We start from the raw sequence: 22,919 nt of genomic DNA on the forward strand, positions 1-22,919 counted from the left end.
AGTCTTTAAAAAAAAAATGATGATATTGCCCAATATAACAGAGTTACCAGTAAAACCACTTTGGCAATCATTTAGACATTATCTAGTGAAGTTAAAGATATGGCTATTCTTGACCTAGAAATTCTACCACCAGATATTCATCCTTATAAATGGTACTTAAGCTGCTGAAAGATCCTGAAACTTCTTTGAGGGTGGTGGTGATTCTTCAGTGAAATCAGTTGCTTCTTGGTTTTCTCCAGAGGATTCAGCCTTCTCTTATTTGCTAAATAGTCACTCTTCCTAGGTTTTACTTTTTCTGTTCTTTTTTCACTTGTAAGCTTATGCATTAAAATAAAATCTCCTGTCCTGTTTTGTTTTTTTTTTTTTGAAGATTTTATTTATTCATTTTTAGTCAGAGGGGAAGGGATGGAGAGAGGGAGAGAAACATCAACGTGTGGTTGCCTCTTGTGCACCCTACACTGGGGACCTGGCCTGGAACCCAGGCATGTGCCCTGACCGGGAACAGAACCAGTGACCCTCTGGCTCACAGGCCAGCACTCAATCCACTGAGCCACACCAGCCAGGGCTCCATTCCTGTTGTTTTAAGGGCGTTACAGAAGAGTTAAAGTAGGTACATGTGTTTAAATCCACCATTTCTATTCGGAAGTTCCACACTTTTTTCATTATATATCAAACTCCTACATGCTGTTCTCTGACTAACCTTTCTTTCTATTATACATCTGTCATCTCTTCTACTGGAGTCCAAACCATCCAATTTTGATGATGAAAGATTGAAATATTCATCACAGGATGGTTAGTAAATCAAGAGGGAACTGGAATAAGGGTAATTTTGAAGTTTTATTTTTCTTCCTTATATCCTAATATACTTGTTAGCTAAATGGTCCTGTTGTCCAGTCAGCAGCTTGTGGGGGAAAGAGGGAGCTAATACATTATACATTTAATATTCAACATTTTGGTCATGCTTGATATACTTACCAATTTTGGGATGACAAATAAGGGTATTGGTGACTGAATGAATGGCTGGAAAACTCTGTATCTATGAAGCCAGTGTTCAACTGATTAGATACTTAGGATTTAAGTGAACCAGTGAGAAACAATCCTGACAGTTTTGTATCATTCCTCATAGGCCCAAAGTATTGATTACACTGACTATACCCTTCCGGCCATGTCCATACTAGATGTGGGGGTGTGCTCAGATCCAAGCTGTCTTTAGAAATACATCACACTAAGAGGCTAACTAACTGGAATTCTAATACGCAGCATTTCCAAATTGATAAGATTATTAAAGGAGTTACCTGAGAAAACTTGACAAACCAACAAATTCACATCCGTATTTACTCTGATGATGCTTAAAAGGTAGTAAAATTATATTAGAGATAGCGCCTGAGTCTTCTAAAAATAATTTATATTTTAGAAAAAGTAAAAAAATATATTCCTAGTAGAAGGTCGTAACATAGAATTAAGTAGATGCTAAATCAGTTTATAACCCTACCAGTAGTGGCTTGAGAGTATCTCTTTTTCTGTATTTTGGTCAACACTAAGTATCAACAATCTTTGTCAAGTTGACAGGTGAAAAGGAGTATCAATTTAATTTGTTTATTTACTAGTTAGGCTGAAGACTTTTTCTATATTTTTGCCTACTTCTATTTCTTCTTTTATGACATAACTGTTAATATGTTTATTAATTTTTTATGAATTTGTAAGAGCTTTTTGTATTTATTAAGGATACTAACATTTTGTCTACAACATGTTACCCACGGGTTTCTTTTCATTTTGTACTTAAAGAATCCACAGTAACTTTTTAAAAAGTTTTATATTATATACTATTTGAACTTGTAACTTATTAATCATGTTAAGTATAATAACAAAATAAACACCTGCAAATCGAAAAAGAAAAAAAAGGAAGGAAAGAAAGAGATCATCAGTCTTGTGCACTACTGCATTCCCAGTGTATAGAATAGCTCCTTAAACATTGTCAAGAGACAGGAATTTGAGTAAGACTCTACCATATTTAAGGATCGAGAAAAACAAAAATACATTCTAATGGAAAATTCAAGAGCTAACAAACAATAAATTCAATTTGAAAATCACTGAAATTGGGTCTAAATTGTAATTAACCAAATATATGTTCACTTCCATAATCTAGCAAAAACAAAAAAAATTCAAATGTAAACGGATGATTCAGTAATAATATATGGAAGCAGTAACACAACAGCATATCAGTGATTTGTTACTGATGAAAAAAAGTAAACAATGAGGATACCTCAGAATTCTCAGTGTCTTTCTCTCTCTAGGTTTACAGGTACAGATCAAAATCCTAATAATAACCTGAACCTTTAAAATTTCAGAATGTCTCAATATTTCTTTGACAAAGAGCCAGTAAGAGTTCCTGTCATATCACAAGAATGCTGAGAGCTAAAACCTTAAGAGACACTAAAAAACTAGAAGCTACTGTCTATAGTGAACTTTGTTCCACCTGGATATTTCACTATGTAATAAGCTAGTTACAAAAGGGTCTTTTGGCTGAATAAGCCGTAGTAAACCTGAAAGAATATGATTAAAGAGATCCCTAAGAACCAATTTAATTAGCAATGTTTGCCAGTTTTAGGTTCCTTTTCCATGAAAAGCTCTCTTCTTGGGCTTATGCTTATTGGTTCATATTTTCAAAAAAACTGTGAAATGAAGGAACCCTTTTGAGATAGAAAATTATTAGGGAATTTCTCCATTAATAAAAGATAGGTTTTTATTTTTACTTACATTCATCATAGAATCCATAAATGCGATTGATGCTAGCACATTCATGATTTCCTCGTAAGAGAAAGAAGTTCTCTGGATATTTGATTTTATAAGCCAGTAGCAAACAAATGGTTTCCAAAGACTGCTTTCCTCTGTCCACATAATCTCCCAAGAAAAGATAGTTGGCTTCTGGTGGAAAACCTCCATATTCAAATAATCGCAGTAAATCTGTATACTGTCCATGAATATCCCCTAAAAACAGAAAAAGTCAGTTTCAGAATATCTGGTTACTGTGGTAAAATCACCTCCTATGAAATGATTCCTCGTTTACTCTCTTGTGTAACTCCCACCCCTTGAATGTGGGCTGTAGGTAGTGAGTGACTTGCTTCTAACAAAGAGAATACAGCAAAAGAAAGAGGGGCTGTCACATTTAAGATTAAGTTAAAATAGACTGTGACTTCCATGTTGCTTGCACTTGCTTGCCTTCTCTCGCTCTTAATGATGCAGAAGCACACATGGCAAAGAACTGCAGAGAGGCTTCTGGCCAACAGCTCATTAGGAACTGAGGCCCTAAGTCCACCAGCCCATAAGGAACTGAATCCTTTTACAGTTGAGCCTTGTGGTAACTGCAGCCTCAAATAACACCCTGGCTGCAGTCTTATGAGAGCCTTAGAACCAGAGGGCCCAGCTAAGCTGGGCCCAAATTCCTGATGCACAAAAGCTGTGAGATGATAATATTGTTCTTTCAAGCCACAAAGTTTTGGGGTAATCTGTTACACAATAATAGAGAATTAATACAGTTAATCGTATCATCTGGTAGTTTAATTATAGGTCATTTTGTTATACCAAATAGCAAGATGAATAGCAAGAAGTTAGAAATATTTAGGATAAATAACTTCTGGTACCTTCAAATTCTTTTTAAATTAAAGCATTTTAAAGAGATCCCTGCAGAGAATTTGAATCATTTTAATTTTTAAAAAAATAACCCAATTTATTTTTATTTTAGAATTTATTTTAATCCTCACCCAAGGATGTTTTTGTTGATTTGAGAGAAAGAGAAACATCAATGTGAAAGAGAAACATCTACCAGTTGCCTCCCTTATGCACCCTGACCAGGGAATGAACTTAAAACATTTTGGTACGCCAGATGACACCATAACCAAGTCACTCGGCCAGGGCTGAATCATTTTCATCTTAAGATAAAAAACTTTTAAGTAATTATATTTGCTTCATTTGAAATCATAGAAAGGATGGGTCATTTCCACAAAATTCCAAACTTTTACTTAAAGGTGATACTATAAGCTAATTAATTTTTCAACAAACATTTACTTAATCTATTTGGTAGGCACTGAGCAAAGAGACAACTAAATGCATGACTTAATAAACCACATAAAGAAAATGAAAAAAGTATTTAAGGAGCACATCAAGCATTGCAGATTACATGGTATGACTGTAGATCACTAAGAAACATGGAGAATAAAATTTGCATATCGCAAATAATCCTTGATTGAACAAAAACTGATGGTTAAGTCCATAAAACCTGTATCATAAACACTAATAACCACTACCAAGAAAAACTGCGTTATTAAACCAAAGGCAAAACATTACATTATTTATACCATTTCCCACTGTTATACGAACTATGGAAAAATGTAATCACTTAAGTTTTTTCTTTTGGCCAAATGCCACTACAACACTTAAAAGAACAAACTATAAAGTTACATAATTTTCAAAATAAATCAAAACAATCATAATAAAATTAGAATACCATGAATGTTACTATACTGACCCCCAAAATTCTGTACCTGTTTTTCCTAACCAGTATACTAACATGCATTTTTTCCCAATGTAAAGACACACTGGATATCAATTTTTGACCTTTTTCCTCAATCTAATTAGCATTCAGGATTTGTTTTTAAACTGCATTTTCCTGATTACTAGTGAGACTGAGGATCTTACATTTATTGGCCATGTGAATTTCTTCTAAGATCTGCCTCTTTTTATTTTTTGATTGTACTATCTTTCTTATTTATAAAAACTATATAGTGTGAATAGCGATCTTTTTATCTGTTGTATATGTAGCAAATATTTTGCCTGTATTTTGTCATTTCATGAAAGTTTCAATTTTTATAGAATTTTGTAAAATAAAACATCAATATTCTCTTTTATACAAAAACATTAAAATGTTTTCTCTAGATTATCTTCAACATAAATATGAAAGGAAAGCTGGGATTCAAAAGAGATTGTTTCCAACTTTTACCAGTTTACATACCACAAATCTTCAGCGGTGCTTCCAATTCCAAAAGAATAGGCTGGCTGAGAAAGATCTCCCGAGACTTGATGCATAAGCCCCGAACTTCTGCTTCAGTCATCTGCACAATCTTTCCTGGACGACATCCTCGTACTGGTAAACAATGAATTAAACAATCAGTTTTCTAAAATTTATCCATAAAATAACAATCCTTATAAAAGATCCAAGCCCATATTTTGAAGATCAGAAAAGTCACACAGGTAACAAACTACCCGATACACTGGTGTGTGGCTAACAGAAAGGTTATTCTATCTTAGATATATGTGTCTATTTAGATAGATCTTTGGTTTCTATCTCCATCATTGCTAGTTCTTCATAAAGCTCCGTAAAGCTGATACCATGGAAATGCAGTCCTCCTCTGTATTCCAGGGTGAAGCTTCAGCCCAAGAGACCAAAAAGGTTTCAGGGACAGTACCTCTGAGTGTCTGGACTACTCTTTCAGCAAAGTCTTGCATTTAGCAGTAAAAAGCCAAAGTAGCATTAGTAAGAAGCTATGGCTATGAAGGTGGGATTATGAAAAGTAGCTGACAATAAGTGATTTGGCTTCACATGCTTCTTTGGAATATCAGCAGTCCAAAGAATTTTAGCAACTACCACTTCTATTTTCTGATCAAAACAAAACAAATTTTAAAAGGTGCCAGGTATTTAATAAATTTTAATGCATTATTACTACAATAGGGCATTATATTAAAAATTCTATAGATGGAGGAAAGCATTTTTCACATGAAGAAGCAAACAAAATTCATTAACTAATATGGCTCCCAATGACTTCTGGGATGGAATGGGGAGAAATGGTGCATGGGAAGGGAGTTCCTTATTTGCCCTACTGAATTGAAGTTTAATCATTTCTTCTCATTACCTTCTCCACTTGCTCTTTTTCTTTATGTGTATATTTAACCTCTAAATATACTGCTAGCTCCCATTCAATATTAACTGAAAATACAATTCAACAAAGAAAACAGAACTGTGTCTCTATATACCCCTACTATTTCCCATTTACAACGAAGTCCACACATTTCTTGCTTAAAGTTTCTATGACTCTTTTGTCAGGGCAAGAGAGGCTTGAAAGAAAAAACAACAAAAAAACAACCCACTGCCAAAAGCCAATCCATGTATAGCTTCCATTATTATAGTAATATAGAAGTAACAAAGAGGAGACGGAGACAAATGCTGAAATGTGCTTTAGCTAACATGAGTTAGTAAGACAATCCCTGAAATTTAAAACAATGATCAGAAGAACTACTTTTATAATGGGAACTTAGCTTAATTACTTCTCAAACATCAATTAAATACTTCCCATGGACATCTGAATTTTTCTAAGACCAAAAAAGACATCTAATTTTGTACCTTCCATTAAGTATGTAGAATAGTAGCTTAGATTCAATGCTCTGTGGTAGGAACAATTCTTAATCTTAGCATTAACTTTTAATTGTGGGAAACAGTGGTGAAAAATACAGTTCTGCAATCAAGGCATAACATACCTGTTATAGGTTAAGGAAAAAAATGCATTCTCCTTGAAAGAGTTAAAGATCTCTGGTTGCTTTCAAATGACAAATACAATTTGTAGGTTACCATTATTAGGTGGAGACTAGTGTGGGGTCAGTTTCACATGTCAACTTAAAGTGTCTAAATTACAATGGTGAATATTTTATCTCATATTTGTGTTCTTTTCTCTGTAAGTTATGTGTCAATTTAATTTTGACCTTCCAAGTAAGCCATTTAGGTTATTCTAAGGTGCATTTTGATTAACATTTTTACACAGCTAAAAATGCTTCCCATTATAAGTCATGCCCATCTACAGAAACTAAAAATTTGCCACAAAAAAAATATACCACATAAAATGTCGTATGTTTCTGATTCTGAAATGCATGTTTTTCCCCAATTAATATCTGAAGGTGGGATATACTTTTGCAATCAAAAATTTCTTACAAGTGTAATTGGCAGTGGCTCCCCCACTCCGGTGGCATATAATAGTGCATTTCATAATCAATCACATCTAAGAGTTGATTAAATGCAGTTAGAGAGGCTAAGCGTTCTTCAGATGATTAAGCCTTTGACAAATGACCACATTTTAGGACTAAATTAGCTGAATGGGAGATTAGGGTAGATGGCTCAGGGCAAACCCAGCTATCTTTCAATTCAATAGTGCTCCCTTACATACAGAAGTTCCTTCTTGTCTGCTGGGAAGTGTTACCTCTTTTTCCATTTTCTGTAAGAAACTGCATAACATTGATGAAAGGTCTTCTTTAAATGTTTAGGGCAATAGTAAAACCATCTGGGTATAGAATGTTCTTTTTGAGAAGTTCTTCAAGTACAAATTCATCCTCTTTAACACATATAAGATTATTCATATTTTCTATACCATGTGTCAGTTTTGCCAAGGTGAGTTTCTAAATTATTTGATTAGCATTAAAATATTTATAATATCTTATTATCCTTACACACCCCTGCCCCGAACCATCTGAGAATGGATTGCATACATCATGCTCCTTTACTCCTTAATATCCTCTCTCTCTCTCTCTCTCATACACACACACACACACACACAGACACCCCCTGCCCCAACCATTTGAGTATGGATTGCATACATAATGCTCCTTTACTCCTTAGTACATCAGTACAGCTCTGGCTGGTTTGGCTCAGTGGTTTGGGCACTGTTCTGCACACTGAAAGTTTCTGGATCGATTCCCAGTCAGGGCATGCCTGGGTTGCACCCCAGGTCCCCCACTGGAGGCATGCAAAAAAGGCAACCAATAGATGTTTCTCTCATACATTGTGGTTTCTCTCCCTCCCTTCCCCTCTCTAACATTAAATAAACAATATTTTAAAAAATACATCAGCATATATTTTCTAAGAATAAACTCTTATATAACCCTAATATTGATACAAGTTATCAAATTCAGGGAATTTAATACAAATCTAATAAACTACAACTTCAATAACTGTCTCACTCATACCCTTTATGGCATTTTTTTCCCTTCTAGCACAGAATTCAATCCAGGATTATACCATTACATTTACTTGTTCCATCTCTTTAGTCTTCTTTTAAATAGTAATGTCTCCTGTACCTTTCTTGGGTGTTTCGCATTTTTTATATTATTAGTCTTTCTAGAGATTTTATCAATGGTTTCATTTTTAAGAATCATATGTCTGCTTTTTATTTGATTTCAGCTTTTATTTTTATATTTTCCTTCTATTTTGATTATAATTTGCTTATTTTTCTATTGTCTTGAAATAGGAGCTTAATGTTCAGCCTCTTTTTCTAACACATACACTGAAGCTCTACACATTGCTGTAAGCACTGCTTTTAGTTGCAGTTGCACATGTTTTGACACCTATTTTCATTATTTGGGTCAACATATTTCATAATTTTCCTTGCTATTTTTTCTTTAGCCAATAGGATATGTAAAAATACCCTGCTTAATTTCTAAATATTTGAGAGTATTTCTAATTATCTGCTACTGATTTCTAGTTTATCATCAGTGAAGCCAGAGAACATATCTGAGATTTTGTTTCTTTCAAATTCACTGAGGTTTGCTTTATTATGTATAGTGTATGGTATACTTTAGTAAGCATCCCACACATATTTTAAAAGCACAGTTGACACTTGAACACAGGTATGAACTGCTCAGGCCCACTTATAAGCTGTCCCCCCATCCCCGCCCTGAATAAACACCTGTACTATTTTCAATCCACAGTTGGGAATCCGTAGACGTGGAAGGCTGACTATATGCATTAGTTTACGCCATTTTATACAAGGGACTCCAGCATTTGTGAATTTCGTTGTCTGCAGGAAGACCTAGACTCAATCCCCTGTGGGTACAGAGGGTAGTTAAATTTGGGAGGAGTCATAAGTTATACAAGGATTTTTGACTGCACTCCAACCCCCATATCGTTCAAGGGTCAACTGTATATCCTGTAGTTGTCAGGTAAAGTGTTCTCTTAGTATGTCATTAGGTCAAGTTGACCACATTGTTTAAATCTTTAGCTTTTCTTTTAGTTACTAAAAAAAGTACATTAATCTACTATGGTTGTGGCTTTTTCTATTTTAACTTTTGGTTCTATCAACTTTTTTTTGTGTTTAAGACCTATATTATTAGACACCTAAAAATTTAAGATAATTACATCTTCCCGTTGAACTTTATTCTTTTAACATTTTACAATGCCCTTCTTTAACCTCTAATGATACTTTCTGTCTTATACTTTTTCTGACATTAATATATAGCCAACTCAGGTTTTTTTTCATTAATGTACATGTGATAGTTTCTGCCATTTTTTTACTTAGTCATCTGTGCCCTTAAAATTAAATGCCCTCCTGTAAACGATATATAGGTTAGGTCTTCTGAGCTGTCTTGAGTGTCTGTTCTTTTTACACTTACTATAATTATTGACAGTTGAGTTGAAATCCACCACTCTCATTTGTTCTGTCTCATCTGGTCTTTATTCCTTTACCTTTCTTGCATTTCTTTAGAGAAATCAAATTACTTATTATTCCATTTTCTTCTCTATTAGCTTTTTATTTTTTAGTTACATATTTTTTCTTTTGGTTGTTAATCTAGAGATAACAAATAGCACTTTGACTGATTTACCACTCTGCAGCCTTTTGTTCTACAGCCATTAGATAGTATTGCTTCCACATATTTTAAACCCTACAAGCAGTAATTATTTTGAAGAGAATTTATATTTACATGCATGAATCCTCACTGTTGTTCTTCATTTCCTTCTGCAGTTCTGTGCTTTTATTTGGGATCATTTTCTTTCAACGTGAACTTCCCTTAGCATTTTCTAGCGATGTTTATTATAAATAAATTTCCTTTAAGCTTAGTTTGTCTTTACTTTGCCTTCACTTGTGAAGGATATGTTTCACTGGGTTTAGAATCTGAGGTTAGCATTCTTCTTTTTTTCCCTAGCACTTAAGAGCTCATTCTATTGATATTTGGCTTCTGTAGTTTCAGGTAATATATCAACCACTCTCCTGAAGATAATGATTTCCTTCCTCTGGCAGCTTTTAAGATTTTCTTTTTATTTCATTTTTAGCAGTTAGGTCTGTGATGGGTCTCACTACTTTATTTATATTCTTCTTGTTTAGAATTCACAGAGTTCTTTAACCTGTGTTTTGGTGTCTTTCTCAATTTGGAAAATTCTTAGTCATTATTTTTTCTGTCCCATGTTCTCTCCTTCTGGGACTCCCACTGTACATGTTAAACCTTTCCACTGTCTTACACTTTCTTTTTGTATTTCACCTCCTTTTTTTCCCCTCTCTCAGCATTTCATAACTACCAAAGTCTAAATTCTAGTTAATGTATTTTTTTAGTTGTAGAGTTTCCAGGTCTGATAAAAAATTTTTCATCTTTTCCTCTTTATTCTGAGCACATTGAATCAATTATTTTAAAGTTTCTGTATGAAAACTCTAATACCCAAATTATGTATGGATTTGTTCCCTGCCCTTTTGATTTTTGGTCAATTAATTCCTGTTAGTATGTCTTGAATGAAATATTTGATTATGGATGAAAAATTGTAGAAATTGTAGACAATTATCTTCCTCCACAGTTGTTTCCTTTTAGAAGCAAACAGAGTGCCAATGATAGTCACATTTTCTTGAGGGTTGATCTATTTCAATTTTGCTTTTAATCTTACAGAGTGGCCATGATGGGGTCTCAATGGAAAAAAAACTCAGAGTGTAATAACGGCTCCTCTAACTTGGCAGAGTTTGAACGTCAACTTTTGCTTCTCTGGCACTGGAGGGATGGTGGAATCTCTGCTCAGATCTTTAGCTTCCCAGCTACTGTTTTCTTAGACTCTTCTCTTGCACACATATACCTTAGTAGTCAGTTAATGACTTTAAGGGGACCTGACTGCAGATTTTAAAGTTAGAGTCTATGCAGATTTTGCCTCCTTTGGATTTAAATTTCAACTGTTTTATTTTAGTGGCCCCAGGCTTTCACCTCTCTTCTACGTGAGTTAAGGCAGTGACTTTATGTTTGGGGTCCATTCCTCTATGCTTCCAGGAAAAAAGCCAGAGTGACTGGTGAGGTCACTGGTGCTTCTGGTCTCTCAAAGATCAAAACCTCAAATATTTCCTTTGTTGGATGCTCTTCAACAACTGTTGGGTACAAACCATAAATTCAGATATTATCTAAAGAATTTAGAGGAATACTTTGCCAAGGACTAGACACTGTGGATCCGATCCTCTATTTTACCTAACTGAATCAGTCACAAAACTGGTTGAAGCACCAAGGTCTCTTGACTCCTGTTTAGTTAGTACCTTTTCTGCACAATCATGTTTACATCAGAAAAAGAGGAAAAACACTAATGTCTGAGGGTCAAATTTGGTCCCATGCCAGGGTTTTGTATTTTTTTTAAAGCCTCACCCAAGGATATGTTTTTATTGATTTGAGAGAAAGAGAGGAAGTTAGAGAGAAATACCAATGTGAGAGAGAAACACTGATCGGTCACCTCCTCCTGTATGCGCACCCTGACCTGGGATAGAACCTGCAAACTTTTGGGCATGCTTCAGGGTCCAATGCCTATTTTTTTATATCTTGTAAGTGAAGAGTAGCTTTTACATTTTTTAAATAGTTGGGGGAAAAAGAGCGATACTTTGTGACATAAAAATTATATGACAGGGCATTCTCATCGCTTGGCACTTCTTCCCAGTGTACTATAAATTGCAGAAATGCAGTTATAACTCCACAGTGTCTCAAGTGTCATGCTTATTGCTGCACCACCACATTTTATTTTACTTTTATTACCAGTGCATATTCATGGCAAAGCAATGTAAGTGGAATGTGAATGTTGTGCTTATAAGGCACAGCAGAATGTGAATTAGTGTTATTGAATTAGATAGCCAGGCATTGTATTTATGACATTATAGCTATGTTAAAAGAATATAATATACGTTCATCAGAACATTCCTAGTTCAAAGGAAAGTGAGTCAAGAAAAATTTTAAAAATTTAAATGGAATCTTACCACAGCAGAATTTCTTCACAAAAATAAAAATGAGGCTGCAACCAAAATAAGTTTCCAACTGGTTCACAAGTTAGCAAGTGAGGAAAATCATTTACTAACGATGAATTAATGAAATAATGTTTGATTGGAAAAGCCAAACAAATATGTCTTGAGACAATAATCTTGTTTAAGACTATTAGCCTTTCTGTAATAAACAGTTCTTGAAGAGTTGAGGACATTGGAAGCAACATCAATAATAAGTTAAAATAACAAAACGACTCATTTTGGGTGGGTTCCCTAGGCTTTTGATGAGTTCACAGGTATTATCAATACTTAGCTGTTGCTTTTTGAGGAGCTAATGCTGAATCTGAAGTGAATGGGGGAGAGTCAGCCTCTATCAATAGCCGGTGTAGAACAAATACAGTTAATATTATTTTCAAAGAAGCGGAGGGGAAAAAAATACCAATGGTGATAAAAATACACGGAGCAGAAAAAGACCTAGTTGGACATTTTTACAGAGCTTGTGAAAATTTAGGTGTTTAAAGTCTATGGAGCAATTACTCATTGGAAAAATATTTTAATCAGTTATGTATTATTCAAGTGGTATCAATGGTGGAGTTCATTAGCTCTCACGAACCTAACCACTTTCAGTTCCATGGCTATTTGCCAGAAATAAAAGCTGACTATCTTGACTTATCCTACCACACAGCAGTTCAATGGCTTAGTAGTGATAAAGTTTTATTGTGATATATATATATTTTAGTTTAGGGCCAACACAGAAATTTTTCTGATAGAGAAGAAATCACCTTCAATCACTATTATCAAACACTGAGTAGTTTTATAAATTAGATTTCACTGCAAACTCAGTAATGTTTCTTAATCCTAAAGTTATAAGGCCAACCCCCCCAAAAAACAAACAAAAAAAAACCCCTTAGACTGAAATGTATGCTGTGAAGTCATTTTGACAACTAATGTTGCTTGAATCACAAGTAAACGTGAAATTACTGTATACACCTCTAATGCCATCAAAGTTAAAACCAGTGAGATCTTCATTCCCTCAATGATTTGCATAAAAAGTTTTCTAAACTCAAGCCACAGTTCTAACAGCATTCTTCAGACAACATTGCTAGTGCAAAATATATCAAAACCTACTTAATTGTGCAGATGATAAGCTTCAGACTAACCCTCTTCTTCCTCTCCTTTAGCAAGTCATTACACTGATTAATCTGCAATATGACATACTAAAAGGCAAATATCAAAAAAAGGCTAACAGAATTCTATAAATGCCTTCCAAGTGATAACTAAACCACTTAACTAAAGTCATATACTTGTGGACAGGTTATCAGTATTTGGCAGAACCCGTGTTAAAAGACATCTTCCAAGATAAAATGCATCAACAGGTGAACACTTGTGATTGATTTTTATATAGAATGCTAACTGAACCTCAATTAAGCAAAACATTATCTTCTTCCCAAAGAATTCCCCTCTTCTCAAGATTACAAAAAAATTGTACTCAATTGTTGTATTTCAAGTTTTGTATTCATGTGAAAACTTTTTCAGTGCAGGTTTGTTTTTTAAGTTAGAAATTGTGTGTGCTATATATATGTCTATATGTGTATAGTGTGAATACTAAATTTTAACTTTCAATAAACACCTGCTATTTTCTCCATCAAGTTCTTATGAATACCTGCCTTCTCTAAAACAGAAAAGATGCCAAGAAAAAAGAATTCCACTATCGTACCTGTCCCATGAAATCTTAGCAATCCTCATTAATATTTTAATTTCAGTTTGGTCCACCCCACCTCCACCCTTAATAAAGATTCACTCAAGATTACATACTAATCAACAGCAAAGTTCACTTAAATCCAGGTTTCCTACATTTCCTAAATTTTTCTGTACAATGAAATATCAATTTCAACACACATCGTGTGGCAAAAGTAGGTTTACAGTTGTTCATATAGAAAATACAATAACTAATGATATGAGAATAATCTATAACCAAGATCATTTAGAATTGAAGAACATACAAAGAGCTTCTCAGACAAGAAAAAGCTATAAGGATTTCATCACCACCAAACTTGTATTACATGAAATGTTAGAGGGTCTTCTTTAAGAAAAAGGAAAAAAAAAAAGATTAAAAAAATATTCAGGGAGGGAGGGAGGTAGTAGGGACTGAATGAAAGAAGGGGAAGGGATTAGCCAAAGAACATATACGCATAACCCATGAACACAGACAGCAGTGTAGTGACAGCCAGCAGGTGGGGTGGGGGCTGGGTGGAGGTGGACAAAGGCAGGGGGTAATGGGGGCATTTGTAACAGAGTCAATAATAATAATAATAAAGAAAAAACAAAAATATGAATAAAATGGTAATAAATATTTAGAAACAATTGAATCTAAAAAAATAAACAAAAAATACAAGAATAAACTGTTTCGTGTACTCACAACTGTAAACCTACTTTTGCCCCAGCCTGTATTTTGCACGTAAGTCTACCTTTAAGCCACAAAAAGGAATAAATGTATGTTTTTACAATTGGCTATAATGTGAAATTTTAGTTTTAAGTAAAAGAATTAGGCAGTTGCCATTTCAATTTGCCTTATTAAGTCTGATAGGAATAACTAATGTGATTTCAGAGCCTACAGATGGCCTTCAGGAGTCCTGTATCATTAATGCCTCCATGTGTCTGTAATAGTGTGTATGTACATGAACATATATATTTTTCTGAGGAGACCCATGGCTTTCATGAATTCTCCAAGGGGTCTGTGAATCATCTTCAAAAAAGTCATTCCAGGGACACAGGTAAACAGATAACGAGAAAATGTAAAGAAGTAAAGTAACAGATAGGTGAGGGCTAGAAAATTCAGAAGCAGAGGAAGGAGAGCCATAGCACTATGGTTCCCACAGTGTGATTCCTTTTTCACTGTGTTGGCACCCGCATGATGTAAAGGTAATAGCTAGTAAAACTGCAAGCATCTTAGCACAAACCAAGTCAGTGATGCCAAACATCCTGTGTTTACAGCCATGTACTTACAGTGAAACACAAGTCCAGTTTCGTTTAAGAATCCCCTTGACAATGCAGTAAAAACAATCAATTTATTAATCTCTACCACTGAGTATACAGCTTTTTAATATTCTATATGATGAAATAAGAAAGTATCCATATAGCATTTCTGCTGCATACCAAAACGAAGTACAATGGTTGTCTCCTAGAAAAGCACTCATACAACTGTTTTAGTTCCAAGCTGATGCAGCCACCCTTTTTTCCCCCAACAAAACATCTTTTTTTTACTAGAAAGCACAACTGACAATCCATGGTTATTCACTTAGATATTTAACAGATACTCTTGAAAACCTAAAAAGTGTGTCTGTCATTTCAATGAAAACAATTGACAACATTTGTTGCTAATGGTATGATTCAAGCTTTCAAGTGAAAATTAAAATTTTGGAAACTGTGTATCCAGCACCGTAAGTTTGACAGCTTCTCCATACTTAAGGACTCTTATAATACCTTACTGTAACATTAACAAATGTGATTTTTTTGATATTGTATAAAGTATGTCAACATTTGAATATCTGCTTTACTTAGTATTAACCCATATTCTCTAAATGACCAATGCATGTTACAAAGTCATGTGTAAGATTCACTTAAAGTGCAAGAGATCAATGAATTTTAATGTAAGAAAACAAAAAAATTCATTGATATTTTAGATTCCACATAACAGTTTGTTGTTAAGAAATTACCACTTGTTGATTTTTGGTATAATATTAAAGAATACCCACAATTATAGTATATGTTAGATGTCCTTAAACTTCTTTTATTATGAAAAGTAACTTTGATTTCTCTAAATTTTGAACATAAGGGACAGGATTAGGGGAAAAGTAAAAAATAGCGTTAGGTAAGCATGCAAAGCCAAGATGATGTTCTGGACACCCTGTAATTGACTAGTTGGGAACTCGGGGATATTCTGATGAACATTCAGGGGATAAAATTTCTTTATAATGAAATAAAATGTGTCAAAAACTCCAAATTACATAGTGTCAGCACAAATGAAGACCCACAGGCAATGCTCCCACTAGACTATGCACATAATATAAATACCTCTCTCCTTGTCCTTGCACAAATGCAGGTAAATTTGGGAAGGGAGGCCAGCGATTTTCAAGAACGTTATATACATCCTCATAAATTCACACATGTGAATAGTGAAGAGGCAGAATGAAGGGCAACTGTCACTATCCTTTCACTACTTCTTTCATTGTATGAGAAGTACCCACAAAGACCAGAAACTCAATTCCTCCATCAAACTAAGAAAAGAGTGACTACTGATTATTTATACTTATTTATCTTCAGAATTAGTTCCTGCACTTTTAGTCTTCTACCCCTAATTGTGGAATAAAGATGTTATTTCCATGAAAGCATTTTCATTTATCCAACAGATAGAAAGTCCTGGTTGCATGGTATATTTTAAAGAACAAGGTGTAAAAAAAAAAAAAAAAAATTACATTTCACCAACGAATAACCAAGACTTCAAAAATAATTCAGTTCAGTCTTGGGAGTGCGGGAGATGGAGGGTGTGCAAGAATTATGCTACTGATCTCTTTCTCCTATCTTTGCTGATCCTCTATTTTCCAGGAAGAACAGGCCTTGAAATGGCTATTTACAGCAGCTAGACAAGAAGTGATCACTGCCTGAGGGTATAAACTTGTATCCACGCAAAATTAATCCTAGAAGATTTAACTGGGAATCCCTATTCTCCACCACCACACCACTAAGCCGAATGACATTTATAAACCATTTCTCCTTGCATCCCTATACCCCAAGACTTCCAGGATAACCTGTCTCAGAAACACTTATTTTGGTTATTATTTCTAAATATCTTGACATTCTTATGTACTTACATTATTTTACATGTGTTAAACTTGTTTAAGAATGCCTGCCTTTAGAATGGATACTCTGCTAAACAATAAATGTGGGGAATAAGATAGGAGAGGAAAAAACTTACCAGATATACTTTACTATCTTCTTCACTAATCCTAAATCTTAATATAATCCTGTCTCTATACTTAAATGTAAACAGATTTATAAATCCCAATGAATCCTAACCTTGGACTTAGATATTTACCAGAAAGTTCCAGCTCTCCATTTAACAAAATAGAAACACTTCTGGGCTACTTGTTTAAACTGTCAAACTTTCCCTCACCTGCAGGAACTTACTAATGGGAAAACAAACCAACCTAATCTGTGAATCAGTTTTAAAAAATGGGCCATCTCCATGTCTCCTCTAACCTCTCATCCAAGAAGGAAAAGGAGAGAGAAGGTATCCCTCAGTTGATTTCCCCTGCTCCCCAACCGGCTCTTTCCTAACAGACCTGGCTTTGGATCTATGCACTTTCCCTGCAGAAGTTGAGGCTGTGAGGACCACCTTAGCACTTCCTTCAAACTGCCCCATCTTTAGACTGCTGGGTCATAATTAAACAACTTATTCAAAAAAGAGGCTTTAAACAGTCTAGCCATTCCTCAAAAGGTTAAACATGGAGTTAACCATATGATGCAACAATTCCACTCCTAGTTTATATACATTCCTCCCCCCACTGAAAATATGCCCACATGAAAACTTGTACACAAATATGCACAGCAGTAATTTTTTACAATAGCCAAAAAAAAGAAACAACTCAAGTGATGAATGAAATATTATTTTTATAATGAAATATTATTCAGCCATAAAAGGAATGAAATACTGACAAATGCTACAACATAAACTTTAAAAACATTAAGTCAATCGCAAAAAGACCACATATTATACAATTTCATTTATATCAAATGTCAAGAATAGGTAAAATCCAGGTAGAAAATAGATTTAGTGGCTGCCTAGTGTAGGGGAGGAGGGAAGTGGCAGTAAAGAAAACAGAGTGTTGGCTAATGGGAACAGGGTGGTAGCTGTGAAAACATTCCAAAGTTGGCTGTGCTGGTAGTTGTACAACTCTGTGAATACGCTACAAACCACTAGCTTATACACTTCAAATAGGCGAACTGTATATGAATTATATCTAAATAAAACTTATTTGAGAAGGTGGGCTTTAATGTGGTTTCATTAATATATTTTATTTTTCAAATGTGTTCTTTTTTTAACCTTCAAAAGGACACATTAGGAGAAAATTTCCTATTTGCTTAGTCTGTCAGTAAGTTTTAATAGTACATGATCCATAAGAAAGGAAAGGGAGCCGTACACTAAATGATCACAGCAAGTTCACAAATTCAGACATTTGACAGGCTGAGACAAAGTGAAAAATGGATTTGAAAACAAAACAAGAACACTCATAGCCTAAGATTTTCATAAAGCTAGTAGTGGGCCAAAAATATAAAAATCATATTCTGCCACAGAAGTGTATACAATGCTAGTATTCTACAATTCATGCTGTAATAGTCAAGCTTAACTGTGTTGCGAAGTCAAATAAAAAAACGTTACGAAAACTTTTCTATCATACAGCACATAGCTTTTGAAATACTTCTGAAAACATTTCAACAATGAGAAATATTCATGATGTAATACTTGGAAAATTAATGCATAAAGCTATAAAATAATATTCTAGTAGTGAAAAGTATGTAAGCAAAAATACATCACAATTTTAAAAAGACTTGTTTCTGGATTGTGGAATTAGAGGAAGAGTTGGGTTTTTTCCCATTTATACTTTTCTGTTTCACAAGTTTTCTACAAGAATACTTACTTTTGTAATCAGAAAAGCAAATCTTAGAACACAGTTTTATACATATATGATATGTACACAATATGTGCCATATATAGTTAAGTATCTGATATATATATAATAGACACATGTTATTATTAACTGGTACAGCCCAGTTTTTAAACATGTGGATCAAGTCTGTGCTGGGAACAGAGCTAGTACTATCCCAACTAGTGGGAAGTAGCTTTCCATACTTATCCTCTTCCCAAAACATCAGATTCTACTCATCCTATTTCACCTCTTCCAAAATTACCTCAACATGTACAATTTGAATAAAGTTCCCCAGGTGATTCTGCTATACTTCCACTGCCACCCTAACTCCTTTTGGAACTACTGATATCAAAGAATTCCCAGGATTTGCACAGGAACTAGCTGCAATTTAAACAGTCAAAAGCACTACAATAAGCCACAAGAATGTGGTAGCAGGGCCACTACTGGGGGTACGGTGGCTCATAGTTCTAAGTAAAACTTAAGCCAAGAAAATATAACTCAAAAAATATGCACTATCCAAACAAATCAGTATATTATTTTGCAGTGAATGATAAAATGTAAAAACTGTTCTAGGCACTTTGTAAATATGGCATCAAGGATTATGTCCACCTAAAAAGAAAAATACAAAGCAAAATGCAAAACATACTTCTAAAAGTTTTATAGCTAATTGACAATTTACTATAATAAAAAAGAAAAAAGAATCAAGAATATTGTGGAACTCTAATCAACATTTCAAATGAGATACAGTCCTGCTGATTCCTCACCCCCCCACCCACAGAGAAATTGTGCCAAATTTTAACTTGTATGTTCATGTAATTAAAAAAAAAAAACTAACAGTAGCTATTCTGTTGGGCAGCTTTTACAAAATACCATCACTTAAATTTGAGTTAAATTTAACTATCATGTGACATTACTGAAAAAAACAAAGCACAAAACTTTTTATATGAAGATTTAAAAATAATTACTTATTAGGAAATCCAAGTCTGTTTTGGATTTCAATTAATGGGTCTAGATTTTGGAAGGGGAGAGGAGAGGAGCAGTGTGGAGAATTTAAGAATCTCAGAGAGGCACTGTCAAACTAAATGTATTTCCCTGGATTAAGTAATGAAACTCTTCAATGATAGGTGTGTTGAACATATGAAAAGACAGGAGGCTAAAAATGCCCCCAAACCACTTGTTTATATTGGGAGCTACTTGAGTGAACAACCTGTGTCTTATCTTTGGATTCCTGGTGACTGGCACAATGCAGGTCAATAAATGTTTGCTAATTTAAAAAGGGGAAAATGTCTGGATTAGAACTCTCACCAGTAAAAGGAAAAATGATCATCCAAAGCCAGAACCAAACATTTAATCTGAATTCACAAAAACGAATGGAATCACTCACTTATTCTATTTTTCACACCGTATTTTTTTCCACTAGTGAAGATTCTTAGTATCTATAATCACAAAAAGGTGCATTTGACTTAAAAGATTCCAGATCAAACATTTTAAAACACATAAGTCTACTGTGTTTTATTCCTATAAAGTATATAAATATGTAAGTATATGGAAAATAAAAGCGAAGAAATTGAGATACAAACATCAGATTTCAAAAATATTTAAATATATAAGCCAAATTTAAAAACTATAAAAGCGGTTGTGGGCCTAAACTTCCGCCCTCCCAAAGCTAACAAGATATTAAAGTTTTATAACAGCTATATTTCTAACAACACATACTTCTCAAATACAATTTTCTTTCAAAGCAAATGTCTCAAACACTCAGGCAAGATTTTCACATATGCCTAAGTCCACAAAGTCTTCAGGAGTGAACACTAGCTGCAGGCACCAGGGGGCCTCCCAGGAATAACTTGGTAGTAAAGCAAAAGGTAAATAAGAGTTCCTGGTGAAACTTCGCTTCTTATTCAGTCTTAGATGGCTGGAAGGCTTTCACATCTGGAGCAAATATACTGCACTTCGTTACCCAACGGGTACACAGGAATGATGAGATACCGACAATGGTTTAATAAAAAGAAAAACCTAGCGCCCCCCCCCCATACTTTTCTGATGATTTTCCAAATGCAAGTACATATTGCTTTCCTGCGTCAATTACCTTCAGGTAATTTGAAAGCAAATAAAACAGTTGCCACATATGCAACCTTCCACGGTTTCTGGGAGAAAGGACTCAATTTTTTTCGCTACGCATCCACAAAGCAGTTAGCGATGACGCAAATTTTAGGGTAAAGCGATTCACTGGGAGGAGACCGCGATTAACTCTAAATAACATCCTGGCCTCTCCACGTCTTCTTCCCTTTCCCTCAATATCCCACCCCAAAATAAAACTGTTCAATAAAAACTGAAGGCTCCGGAAACTTCAAAAGCTGCGAAGGCTTGCAAATACCCGCTGAAACACAAGAGGCCGTACAATAGACCTTTCCTAAGTTTGTGCAGATATTGAATCCTGTTCAAACCTGCTAAATCCTCAAACCCGAAAGCTACTACCTTCAGCAAACGTGTCTACATATTCCATTTTGATTGCGTGCGTCCTCAACTCGATCAGAGACTTTTTAGTATTTTTTTACCAAAATAATAAATGGGAAGTACTCAAGTCCCGTTGTTATCCTCTCCTTGAACAGAGTTCGTCCTATAGCATCACATAAAAATGCAGAACAGATCCAACAATCGTCTCCAGAAGGTTTTTCACAAAATCACTCCCGGAATTAGAATCGGATGCAGCCAAGGGCAATGCACAAAGAGAACAAGAGAAGAAATACATGTTCCACAGACAAACGATGCGGAGGAGGACGCATCCTGGCACCCTCCTTGGGAAGGGTCACCCAGCACCCCTGGGCTCCTCGCACCCTCGGGCTCGCGCGTCGCCGTGCCGGTCCCCGAACGTCCGCGGGCCAACGGGCCTCGCCCGCCCGCCTGCGGCGACAGCCCCTCCACCCCCGGCCCTGTTCGCGGAGGCCGCTCCCCCCGGCCAACCAGCCTCTTCGCCCCTCCTCGGCAGCCGCCTCGGGGCGGGAAAGCGGGTCCCGTCCGTTTTCCTCAACAGAAGAGGAATGGGGACTTCTGGAGGCGCCCCCTCCCTGCGGCCGGCCGAGCCCCGCACTCACCCTCCAGCAGTCGGGTGATGAGACTGTCCACGTTCAGCTCCCCGTCCGCCATCTTGTCGGCACCAGACGCTCCTTCCCGGCAGCCGGAACAAGGGCTTCTCGGCGGCGGAGGCTGCGGCGACTGCTCGGCGTTCCCTCACCTGCAAGTCACGCGGCGTTTCGCCCCGATTCCAGCTCCCCCTTTTCCCCCCGGGCCCTCCCCCCACCCCCTCCCCACCAAGTAGTGGAGCGCGCGCACTTGGAAGCACACACAATAAATAAATAAATAAGCAAGCGGAGCTCCCACGAACAGGGCCGCGTCAGACCCTGCCGCCACTTCGTCCTCCTCCTCGGCACCGCCCAACTCCGCAAAGCTCACCAGCGCCGCCGACGGCCCCACCCGCAGCGCCACTCACTCCACACAGCGCAGCCCCGCCACCGAGCCACGCAGCTCCCGCGCAGGCGCACGGCGCTCTCCTCCGCGGCCACCTTTCAGCCGCCCCGGCCTCCGCGCAGTCGCACTGGACTCGGTTCTCCAGCCGCCACTGCAGCCACCGGCGCCACCGCCTTCGCGCGGTTGCGTCGCCCGCTCTGGCCACTTCTGCGCCGAATCGCAGCGGAGGCTCCCGGGGTTGGCTGCGTGTAGGTAGCGCCGACCTTCCCGCTTCCCAGCTGCCAGGCCTTGGCGCTCCGCAGATGTAGTCGTCGCGCTCTTCCCGCCTCTCTTTCTTTCCTTGGCTTCATTCCCGGGCTTTGCAAGCAATTCATGTTTCCGTTAATCGGAAAACGCGGACTGCATTACGCATTTTTGAAACAGTAGCAATAGAGGCGGTTCCACTGTAAAGTTCATGAGTAGGTGGGTACCAGAGAGAAACCTTGCTTGGCTGCTGCCATCACTGAGGAGGCTTTGGCCTGAGTGTGAGCAGTGGCCTGTGGGCAGAGTGGAGGTCATCAGTTAAGGAAGGCAGCAGCTGGGAAGCAGGGACAAGAGAAGGCTGCCAGTGGTATAGGAGACATTGGCTGGACCAGGCACCGTGGAGGGCAGCAGCTTTGTGTATCACTCAACCAGACTTTGGAGTAGGGGACTCAGGTAGTAGTTCCGAGTCCATGAAGGAAAC

General features: G+C 36.5%; 1 protein-coding gene across 2 annotated transcripts in view; it reads right to left on the minus strand.

Moving 5' to 3' along the window:
• Positions 1 to 22,264, minus strand: part of PPP1CB (protein phosphatase 1 catalytic subunit beta) — a 39,357-nt gene extending 17,093 nt beyond the window's left edge. Inside the window, exons 1-4 of one of the 2 annotated variants that reach the window (XM_054568403.1) lie at positions 22,181 to 22,264; positions 21,823 to 21,962; positions 5,009 to 5,140; positions 2,758 to 2,988 (exon numbers count right to left, since the gene is read on the minus strand). In XM_054568403.1, the coding sequence (XP_054424378.1) occupies positions 2,758 to 2,988; positions 5,009 to 5,140; positions 21,823 to 21,874 (415 nt within the window). In that variant the 5' untranslated portion in view covers positions 21,875 to 21,962; positions 22,181 to 22,264. Of the gene's footprint in view, positions 1 to 2,757; positions 2,989 to 5,008; positions 5,141 to 21,822; positions 22,006 to 22,180 lie in introns of those variants that run through there. The other variant, XM_054568394.1, reaches the window with a different exon arrangement.
• Positions 22,265 to 22,919: the final 655 nt, after the last annotated feature.

Source organism: Pteronotus mesoamericanus, unplaced genomic scaffold (assembly GCF_021234165.1).
Source record: "Pteronotus mesoamericanus isolate MK-2021 breed Mesoamerican mustached bat unplaced genomic scaffold, CSHL_Meso_final contig_101, whole genome shotgun sequence".
Taxonomy (NCBI): Eukaryota; Metazoa; Chordata; class Mammalia; order Chiroptera; family Mormoopidae; genus Pteronotus; species Pteronotus mesoamericanus.